We start from the raw sequence: 11,590 nt of genomic DNA, 5'->3' as shown, positions 1-11,590 counted from the left end.
AAATCACACACACACACACAATTATTTACTGCAAACTCAAAAAAACAAACAAAAAGAAAAAACCACACAAGCCAAAACTGTAGAAGAGAATAATGTCTAAGATGCAAAAGTCTGGAAAGCCACAGAGAATAGCCTTAAACACACAAACGAAAAAGGGGAGTGAAGAGTGTAGTCCTCACCTGAATCAGGAAATAGGCCACACTCTCATTGCCACAGCTGGCTGCCAGCATTAGCGGGGTCTGTCCACTGGGGGTTGTACAGTTCACATCCACCCCAGCCTCCAGCAAGAGGCTCACCACAGCATCATGTCCAATGTAGGAGGCATACATGAGAGGAGTCCAGCCGCCAAGGTTCTGCTGGTTCAGGTCCACATCCCTTCTGTGCGGAGATGAGGGGGATACAACAGTAACAAGTAGGTAACTCATGAACCATTGCAGATCTCTTCATATAACATAGCCATAACTCATACTTCCTGAAAAAGGGGCCTGGGTACATGAAACAGTACAAATGCACTGTAGCTCAGGCGCAATTAAACTGCTCATCTACACAAGCCTTTTAGTAAAGGCCCCTTTCCACCAGCTGCATTGTGTTGCGTTTATGCAAGCGCTTGCGATTTTAGGATCACAATGGTATCTTAATTTCATTGATAATCGTAAAAGTTCTTTTCCACCAGCTTTTTTTTTTTTTTTTTTTTTTTTTTTTTTTGTTTGTTTTAACAGGAACGCACCAGAAATGAATAATTACTGATTTTTGGAAAAAATGAAATTAGAGAATACAGGCTCTTCAAGATATACAAAGCAGGCTGCAAACTTAAAGGACAACTAAAGAGAGAAGAATATGGAAGCTGCCATATTTATTTCCTTTGAACCAATACCAGTTGCCTGGCTGTCCTGTTGATCTATTTTGCTGTAGTAGTGTGACTCTAAAAGGGGCCCATACACCTAACGATTTTCCCGCCGATATACAGCAGATTCGATCACTGTGATTTCGTTGCGCAAACACTGACAAAACGATCGATTTCCGTCCGAAATCAATAGTTCCCGTCGATTCGTCCGTGCGGAAGATTTTGCTCGATCGCCGGCGGGTCGGGAGTGCATCGATAGCGGCGTTTGAATGCCCGACGACCGATGCTAGTGACAATACATTACATGCTCTGCCGGCGCTTGTCCCCGCTCTATCCGTGGTCACTTCTCCATGCTCCGCTCCTCCAGCTTCACTGAACTTCCTGTCCCGGCAGGAAGTTTAAACAGTAGAGCGCCCTCTACTGTTTAAACTTCCCCGGCAGGAAGTTCAGCGAAGCTGGAGGAGCCTAGCACGAAGGAGAAGACAGCGGAGACCGGGGGACATTCGCTGGTCGGAGCAGGTAAAGTATGCGGGGGAAAGGGGCAACGGCAGCTTCACAGATTGTGATCGGTTTCATGCTGAAATAGATTCACAATCTGTTTGCAGTAAAGGCAGCCATACGATCCCTCTCTGATCAGATTCGATCAGAGAGGGATCTTTCTGTTGGTCGGATCTGATGGCAAATCAACCAGTGTATGGCCACCTTAAATAACACAAGAAACAAGCATGCAGCTAGTCTTGTCAGATCTGACAATAATGTCAGAAAAACACTTGATCTGCTCCATGCTTGTTCAGGGTCTATGGCTAAAAGTATCAGAGGCAGAGGATCAGCAGGATAGCCAGGTAACTTGTATTACTTAAAAAGGAAATAAATATGGCAGCCTCCATAGCCCTCTTTTTATAGTTGTCCTAACTAGGCTGCAAATTCAACAGCAAAGATCGTTTTAAAGAAAGATTAAAATGACAAAAGGCCTTGAGTGCCACAGATATGTCTTAGCATATTTAATTCTTTTTCAGGAAAGCTGGAAGGTTGAGCCATGCCTTCTTCTCACCTGCGCACACAGCGCTGCACAACCTCGTACTGCCCGATAGACGCTGCAGTGTGAAGATCAAGGGGAAGCTCCTGGCCGTCCAGTGATTCTCCATACCACATAGACAGACTGCGGCTCAGCAGCTCCGACTCGCTGGACTCATCGCTCAGCTCACTCGCCATCTCGTTATTCTACGGAAGATAACAGGAGAGATTGAAAAACAGACATACGAAAGATGGGGAAATTAGAGTAATACCACCAACATGAATGGGATGGATGGTGCTACAATAAACTATAGCACAGCAACAATAACCTAAAAAGCCGACTTTCTTAAAAGGGAATCCAAGGTTAAGGCTGGTTTCACAGTGGGACGTTACAGGCGCACGTTAGAGCAGCCTGTAACGCAGCCCACCGCACAGCAATGAAAAATCAATGGGCTGTTCACAGTGCCCACGTTGCGTTACATAGTAACGCTGCGCCATTACACAACGTACTGCATGCAGTACTTTGTAAGCGGCAGAGCCGCGTTAGACTGCTTGGACATGCGCAGTAATGTTGGGGAGGAGCGGAGAGCGGCCAAGCACATGGCCAATTAATATTCACTTCACTCAGTGACGTGCAGTGTTTACTTCCTGGAGCAGCCGCTCTGTGCGGCGATTGGCCGGGCGGGACCACGTGATGCCGCATACGTCCAAGAGTGCACATCACGGACGTCAGAGTGAGCTGCACAACGCGGCTCACTCTGACGCCCACCTTAGAGAGCACCAGGCGTTGCGTTAGGGGCACGTTATGTGGCCATAACGTCCCCTAAAACACAACGTCCTGGTGTGAAACCAGCCTAAAGGAAATCACAAGAAATTACAAACTTTAAAATACATACATATAAATATACATTTCTCCCATAGTAAAACACACAATAAATTACTTTTGTCAAATGGCGCTGTCACTTACAGTAGGTCGTGAAAATCTAACTAGTCCATCTCCTCATGGGGGGGGGGGGGGATTCAATTTTTCACAATGGTGGTCCTTTAATCGACAGTAAGACTTCGTTCACATCATAAATAACAATCGCTTACGCCAGTGTTTTAATGCGCAATGTTTTTTAGCGCCGCCTGGCGCTTACCTGCACATTACCATTTTTCTGTAAACCGCTTTTCAAAGCGATTTTGCAGAGCGATTCGTTTTTTTCACGTCCTGACGTCTCTATACAAAGCACTTTTTCAAGCGCTTAGCGATTTCCCTATACCTTCCATTGAGCCAAAACGCTTAGAAAATGGTACAAGCAGCGCTTTGGTGAGCGGATCAGAATCGAACCGCTTATATGTGAAGTGAACACTCTTATAGGCAATCATTGCACAAGCGCTTTTAGGGTGATTTTGAAAATCGCAGGCGCTTTAAAAAAGCCAAACGTGCCCTTAGTGTGAACAAGCTCTTATAGTTTTTTTTTTGCAAAATAAAACTGTGGCATTCTAGGAAAGTTCTCTTTTGGAGTAGGACTATCAATCTCATTTTCAGTTCAGGTATGCTTTAAAGCGACCCGAAACACAGAACAGAAAAAAAAACAAAAAAAAACACACACACACACAACACATTTCATTGTTACAACTGATACGAATTCTAAAATACATCTGCAGTGTTTCTACTTCCTGTTTCATGAAAGCAGACATATGGTTAACAACCTGTGCTTTCAAATGAGCTTATCTGCTGTGGCAATCATGTGACACAGGGGAGAGATCAAATAACAACCTGTGATTAGACACAAAGACCTTAAGGGGCAAGAGACTGCTGGTACTGGAGTGGTTAACCACTGCCCCACCACAGGTTATTTTCCCTTAAGAACCAGAGCAATTTTCACACATCACGCTCCTCCCATTCATTCACCAATAACTTTATTGCTACTTATTACACCAAAATGATCTATATATAGGTTTTTTGCCACAAATTAGACTTTCCTTGGGCAGTACTTTTTGCTAAAATTTTTTATTTTATATGCTTAGTAAACAGAATAGAAAGAAACAAAATATATTTCTCAGTTTTCAGCCATTATAGTTCTAGAACAAAATGTGCTACAGTAGATAAAACCCACACATTTGCCCATTAGTCTCTGTTATTTCAACATTTAAAATTATGTTCCAAGGTGTGTGTGTTACTTTGTGCCACTTTTGGCAGGGAGTGAGTGTAATTGTCCATCACTAGAAAACGCCTTAACTAATTTCAATGAAACTTGGTATAGAGATCCCTTACTACTTGGGATATGTTCTGGGAGTGTCACATCTCCTCAAAACTCCCTCCTCCGCACACCTGGGCAGAACCACAAACAGCCAATCAGATCTCACCCATTCACGTTAATGGAAAACATGCAAAAGGCTTCCATTCTCACAGTAATAAAGCAAGAGTCCTCTAACTTGGTACAGTTGGTTACTTGGTGACCGAGGTTATAAATACAGGAAAAATGGGTGGCGCCACAAACAGCCAATCAGAATTCTTTGCTGAATAAACTGCTTCCATTCACACATTTTGATGCCATTACTTGGTACTTTGAGTGACTGTGTCAAGGTTACAAAAAGTGGGCGGAGCCAAAAAATCACAGGGAAAATTTAACCACTTAAAGGGATACTGTAGGGGGGTTGGGGGAAAATGAGTTGAACTTACCCGGGGCTTCTAATGGTCCCCCGCAGACATCCTGTACCCACGCAGCCACTCCCCAATGCTCCGGCCCCGCCTCCGGTTCACTTCTGGAATTTCAGACTTTAAAGTCTGAAAACCACTGCGCCTGCGTTGTCGTTTCCTCGCTCCCGCTGATGTCACTAGGAGCGTACTGCGCAGACACAGACCATGCTGGGCATGCGCAGTGCGCTCCTGGTGACATCAGCACGAGAGAGGACACGGCCGTGCAGGCGCAGTGGTTTTCTGACTTTAAAGTCAGAAATTCCAGAAGTGAACCGGAGGCGGGGCCGGAACATTGGGGAGTGGCTGCGTGGGCACAGGATGCCTGCGGGGGACCATTAGAGGCCCCAGGAAAGTTCAACTCATTTTCCCCCAACCCCCCATACAGTATCCCTTTAAGGACCGGAGCTGTTTTCACTGATCTGTGCTGTGTGGGCTCTCCAGCCCACAGCACAGATCACCTTGCAGGCAGGGCGATCAGACTTCCCCGCTTTTTTCCCCACTAGGGGGGGGGGGGGGGGGAGATGTCCTGCTGGGGGGGGGCGGGGGGGGTCTGATCGCCGCCGCTCTGTTGTGCCTTGCGGGGGGTGCTCCCCAAAGCCCCCCTCCGCAGCGCTATTCCGCCCTCCCTCTCCTCCTTCCCATGGGCGGTACAGGACAGCGATCCGTCCTGTACCGCCTCTGATAGGCTTTAGCCTATCAGATGCCGGCGATCCCCGGCAAATCAGAGGCCGGGGATCGCTGATGTCCTTTACGGCGCTGCTGCAACAGCAGCGCCGTACGCTGTAAACACCGAGGATTTCTTCCCCACGTGTTTACATTTAGCCTGCGAGCCACGAGGGGAGGCTCGCAGGCTGTTCACGGAGACACCCTCCGTGAACTGACATTGAACGGCCGCTCAAACGTCCATGGAAATCCACTTACTACCAGCCACCGCCTATCGGCGTTAGGCAGTCGTTAAGTGGTTAAACTGCAGCCATTCTTACACTTTTAATGGCAGGGTTCTTAAAGTGTACCAGGGACCTCGGAAACGGAAGATTTGAGACTTACCCGCGGCTTCTTCAGACCCCATAAACACGTCTGAGTCCCACGCTGTCCTCCCGCGGTCTGCCGGTCAGCCCCGGCAACTGGCTGAGTCGGGTCCAGTCTGGGTCTTCTGCGCACGTGCAAGCAAATCTTGGGTCAAAAAAATATAGACTTCCCTAAGAAGAGTGAAGCCTCTGGATCCTATAGAGGCTTTCTACGCTGCCGAGTGTGGACCCTCCAAAGAAATCTGACAAGCATGGCCATACTGCTCCTGCATGACACGGGCCTGCCTGCACAGTAAGTCGGAGCTGATCCTGCACAAGCAGCTACGCGCTACTGTGCAGGCACGCTCATGCAAGAAGAGGTGCAGTCACATTGCGCAGGAGGGTCCAAGGCAGGAGCAAAAGACAGTGCTGGAAGCCTCTATCGCAATCTGTGATGGTGGAAGTATCTGTACGCTCATCCAGTCTGTTCCAACTTGATATGTTCAATAATAGCTCAGATCCACAGTTCTGTGCAGAAGCACCAAGACAAGGTACTTTTTTTTATCCCATCTACAGCATATCAAATCCTATACTGCGGTCAAGTTACACATTAGTTAAGTATTCCAAAACAGCCAGGCCTTCATTTCTGCAGCAAACTTAGTTTAATGGTTTACTAACACTCCAAGAAGCCTGCAATTACCGCTCCTTCCTCGTGGCAGATTATGAGAAGAAGTTCTTAATCTGCAACTGTTTTAGCTCAAGAAACAGAGCTCTGATAATAAAACAAAAACTACAAATCGGTTTTGTTTTTTTTGATCTAACTGATTTAGGGATGGACAAAGGAATAGCCTGCCTATCCATTTTACAATCAAATATTCTAGCTTTTAATGCAGGGGTTGCCACGGAGGAATTATAGTATAAACAGAGGGGGCAAAGGAGAATGGTGGGCATGTGGACTGCACCTAATACATGCCTGCTTCCCCCCTTTTTAGTATAATGTTCGGCTCTGGAGCCAGTCTGCCTCATCAAGGAGTCAAAAGGAAGTTCCAATGACAAACAGAAGAAACCTCAACAGTTAGGCGTAAGTTGTATTCTTAAGTACACCTGAATTAAGAGGTATGTGGAAGCTGCCATATTTATTTACTTTTAAACAATACCAGATGCCTGACAGCCCTGCTGATCTATTTGGCTGTAACAGCATCTGCATCGCACACCTGAAACAAGCATGCAGCTAATACAGTGAGGGCTCGTTTTCACTATTGCAGTGCGGAATCGCCTGGATTCCACCGCTGATGAAATCGCATGCGGATGCGATTCCCCATGCGTTTCTTGCAGCGAATTCGCATAGGTGAGGGTATATGCAATTTTAACCATGTCACTGCCTGTGTGAATTTACATCGGTACCTATGCGAATTCACGGCAAAAAACGCATGGCGAAAACGCATGCAATTTCCCTATTAAATACATTGCATGCGATTCGCATGCATTCCACTCTCAGGCGAATTCGTTGGCTCTTTTGTGCGTTTTTTCACCGCTCAAAAAAAACGCACATCACCAACGCAACAGTGGAAACAGGCCCATTCACTTGCATACCATGTGCGAATCCGCATGTGTTGGACGCATGCGGATTCGCGATAGTGAAAACGAGCCCTCAGACTTCGGTCAGAAACACCTGATCAGCATGCTTGTTCAAGTTATATTGTTAAAGGAAACCTGAGATGGTCTTAGGGCTGGTGCACACCGAGCGGCTTTTTCAGCGTTTCTGCAGCCGCTTGCGGCTGCGGATCCGCTTGGTCAATGTATCTCAATGGGGTGGTGCACACCAGAGCAGGAGGCGTTTTGCAGAAACGAAAAATGCCAGGGTGAGGCATTTTTTGGATTGCGGGTGCGTTTCTGCCTCAATGTTAAGTATAGGAAAAACGCAAACCGCTCTGAAAAACGCCTGTTCAGAGCGGTTTTGCCGGCGTTTTTGTTACAGAAGCTGTTCAGTAACAGCTTTACTGTAACAATATATGAAATCTACTATACTGAAATCCGCTGCAGCAATCCGCAAAACGCTAGCAAAACGCCATAGCAAAATAACAAAAAGCGTTTCAAAATCTGCTAGCATTTTGCAGATCTGCTAGCGGTTTTTGGTGTGCACCAGGCCTTAATGTGTGTATCTATACTTACCTGGGGCTTCCTCCAGCCTCATGAGTGCGTGGGCTCCCTCGCCATCCTCTTTATGCTATGGCCCCTGGTAATCTGGCCAGCCATGCTCTTCTGCGCATGCGCAGCTCAGCCATGTGCAAACGCCTGTCACACTCCCACAGCTGGGAGAGTTCTGCACCTACGCAGTAGAACTGCGCAGAAAGTTTCTGGGCAAAGCAGTGGGGCCAGACCGCTCATGTGCAGAAGCGCATGATTGGCTCCTACATTTAAACAAGCCCTGAAACCCATCTCTTCATATTAATCTACCCATCTTCTCTTAGTTACTACTTCACCGCAGTTCTGATACCTCTACCTATTCTATGCTATACAGTACATCATCCTACAATTCAGCACAATTTACCGCTATACGGCAGGGTGATGAGAAAAAATACCCTTTCTGCAATCATTCCACAGAGTAGCTTGCTGTAAGCAAAAGCTCATTTAGGGCTGGTGCACACCAAGAGCGCTTCTGAGTGCTTTTAAAAACACCAGCACGCTAATGCATTTGAATGGGATGGATCACACCAGAGCGATGTGATTTTCTCGCAAACGCGGCTCCTGCAGCATTTCTGCTGATTTCTGAGGCGATTCAGCCTCAATGTTAAGTATAGGAGAGTGGAGAATCACTCTTAAAAGCTCTTTCCAAATGTTTTTGTTACACAAGCTGTTCAGTTACAGCTTTACTGTAACAAAAAATAAAATAAACTCTGGACCTTATGCAGAGAATCCGAGGACTTTAAAGAGAATCTGTACTCTGAAATTCTTACAATAAAAAGCATACCATTCTATTCATTATGTGCTCCTGGTCCCCTCTGTGCTGTTTCTGCCATTCTCTGCTGCAAACCTGGCTTGTAATTGCCAGTTTTAGGCAGTGTTTACAAACAAACTAACCAGCTTCTAATAGGCTCAGCTAAGCAGAGTGTGTTAGTCACACAGAGCCTGCAGGGGGTGTGTACAGCTTCTAGCTAATCACAAGCAGCCCTGCACATTCCAGTCTGACTGCCTCAGCCTGACTGTGCCGACTATAGAGAGAAGATTAGATCATATAACAGAGATAACACAGCTACTGTGCAATTAGGAAAAGCTGCAGTAAGCCAGACCACATTAGAAAAGGCATAGGAACTTATAGCATAGAAGAAATAAAGATAAACAATTTGTTACAGAGTCTCTTTAAGAGGTTACTGGAACAGCAGTGACATGTAAAATTGAAATGTATAACCCTGGCATGGAGGCCACATATCTGAAATGCAATGACCATTTATCTAGACCCGGCAACTGTTATTTTTTTCCTTTCTCTTAGTTGGATCTCAGTTGGTATTATTCTGATTCAAAAGTTTTAGTTTTAGTTGGATTTGTTTTACTGTTTTGGTCCACAATACCACCTGCTATTCTAAAAACCTATAGTGGAAGCGGTTACACTTATACCACTTCTCTTGAACCCAATGCGTATGACTCTGTCATGTTGGTTTTGTACACTAAGAATAAAGGTGGGTACACACGTCAGATAAAAGTCTTTGGAAAATGAAAGATCACAGACCAATTTTACCCCCTTCCATGTAGTATGAGAGCCATACTCTACACAGTCTATTCTATGGAGCTGAACTCCCCATCAGACAGAAATCTTTGCAAGATGCTGCACACAAAGATGCAGTAGACATTCAAAAGATCAGTATCTGCAAAAGATCAGTTCCTGCAAAAGATCCGTTCCTGCAAAATGCATTCAAAGTCTATGATATCTGCAGATCTCATACACACCTTGTTTAACGGACAATTATCTGCAGATCAGATCCACCAGGTTGGATCTTCAGATCGGCAGATAATTGTCTGATCTGCAGATGAATGTCAGTTAAACAAGGTGTGTATGAGATCTGCAGATATCATAGACTTTGAATGCATTTTGCAGGAACGGATCTTTTGCAGGAACTGATCTTTTGCAGATACTGATCTGTTGCATGTGTACAGCATCTTTGTGTGCAGCATCTTGCAAAGATTTCTGTCTGATGGGGAGTTCAGCTCCATAGAATAGACTGTGTAGAGTATGGCTCTCATACTACATGGAAGGGGGTAAAATTTGTCTGTGATCTTTCATTTTCCAAAGACTTATCTGACGTGTGTACCCACCTTAAGAAGAGGGCAGCCTCTGGATCCTAGTGAGGCTTCCCTGGCTGTCCTCCAGTCCCCCAATGCCACTCACGGACCTCCAAATATTACTGAAAAGGATTTGTCGGTAATCTGATCGGGCCGGCACTCCTCTTGAAGCACAAGAGCAGCCGTACTGTGACTGTGCAAATACGGCCACGACTGCGCAATGAGCCCGGACCTGCACATGCAGGAGTGGTTCCGTGCTACTGCACAGGCGTGGTCCTGCTCCTCCTCTTGTACAAGCGCACCCCTAATCAGCTGAAGCATGCGCGAGTGGCCACATAAGACACAGTGAGGGCGCGTTTCCACTTGAGCGGAAACCGGCGCGAATCCGCAGAGTTTCCCCGCAGTCGAATAGTGCAAGGAAACTCTGCCATAGGGTGCAATGGTAACGCCAGCCGAATCGCTACCGCTAGCAATTCGGCCGGCTTTTTCATCCGAATCGGCGCGGGAGGCTGCGGATCCCATAGCTGTGCATGGCACGGCTGATGGGATTCGTGTGCTTTCCCCGCAGACCCAGAAGAGCCGACGCGCGCCGCTCTAATGGAATCGCACCCTGAGAAGCCCAATTAGGATCCAGAGGCTGCCCTCTCCTTAAAGGGAACCTTAAAGCAGATCCGAGATGAAAAACTAACTATAACAAGTAACTTGTCTATATATCTTATCTACAGTTTAGATAGTTTACACAGCAAATCTAGCTGAAAACAGCTTTAATAGAATATGATTATTTCTTCCTGTGATACAATGACAGCAGCCATGTTTGTAAACATTACACAGAGGCAAGCTTATCTGCATCTTGAGCAAAAAAACCTAATCCCCCCCCCCTCCTCTCTGCCTACTAATACCTCCCCCTCCTCCTGCCCAGACTGAGCTCCCATGAACCCTTGCTACTATCTGAAAGTGCCTTGGCTCTCTGAAAACCTGTGGGCGTGGCTTGTTTAAATTATAGGGAATTAGAGTATTAAAACAAAAACAAAAAAAGTATTTGGCTTGAGGAATGCCCTATAAACAATAGGAAAGGAACACAATTATGCAATGAGTAAAAGTTCATCTCGAATCCACTTTAACTGAGAGGGATATGGACGTTTCCTGCTAAACAATACCAGTTGCTTGTCAGTCCTGCTGATCTCTTTGTTTGCGTACATTTGAATACGGCGCTGGTAGACTTGGGCGCAGGATCCAGCTGTTAAATGGCTGGTCCTGCTTCTGCACAAGTCCGGGGCGTTTTAATTACTATTCCCCCTCCAGGCCGACATGGATAGTGGGGGAATGAAATAATTTGGCTTCCAGCGATTGCTGGAGGCCGAATTATTGTGTTTTTTAAACAACTTCGGCTCCGTCTTCTGACGGAGCCGACCTTCCTCACTGAGCGCCGCTATAGACTGATTCCTATTACAGTCTATGGCGGCGCTGGCTGCGCCCAAAGCTAGCAGCGCTGAAAAGCACTGCTCCGCTTTGTTTGCAGTGGTGGCTGAATCACACACCTGAAACAAGCATGCAGCTAATCCAGTCTGACTTCAGTCAGAGCACCTGATCTGCATGCTTGTTGAGTGGCTGTGGCTAAAAGTATTAGAGACACAGGATCAGCAGGAGAGTCAGGCAACTGGTATTATTCTAAAAGAAAAAATCCATATCATTCTTAGTTTAGGTTCCCTTTGAGTATGAGTTTCTGAACTCAAGCTTTGGCTTGGGTACACTTTAAAGTGC

General features: G+C 46.2%; 1 protein-coding gene across 4 annotated transcripts in view; it reads right to left on the bottom strand.

Annotated features, from left to right (window-relative positions):
* Positions 1 to 11,590, bottom strand: part of ANKS3 (ankyrin repeat and sterile alpha motif domain containing 3) — a 72,259-nt gene that overhangs the window by 57,861 nt on the left and 2,808 nt on the right. For 3 of the 4 annotated variants that reach the window (XM_068244204.1, XM_068244205.1, XM_068244203.1), the window contains exons 2-3: positions 1,896 to 2,065; positions 180 to 378 (exon numbers count right to left, since the gene is read on the bottom strand). In XM_068244204.1, the coding sequence (XP_068100305.1) occupies positions 180 to 378; positions 1,896 to 2,056 (360 nt within the window). In that variant the 5' untranslated portion in view covers positions 2,057 to 2,065. The remainder of the gene's footprint in view (positions 1 to 179; positions 379 to 1,895; positions 2,066 to 11,590) is intronic. The other variant, XM_068244206.1, reaches the window with a different exon arrangement.

Source organism: Hyperolius riggenbachi, chromosome 7, assembly GCF_040937935.1.
Source record: "Hyperolius riggenbachi isolate aHypRig1 chromosome 7, aHypRig1.pri, whole genome shotgun sequence".
Classification (NCBI taxonomy): Eukaryota; Metazoa; Chordata; class Amphibia; order Anura; family Hyperoliidae; genus Hyperolius; species Hyperolius riggenbachi.
Note: the sequence above shows the minus strand (reverse complement) of the source record. Positions and strands in the feature narration are given on the sequence as shown.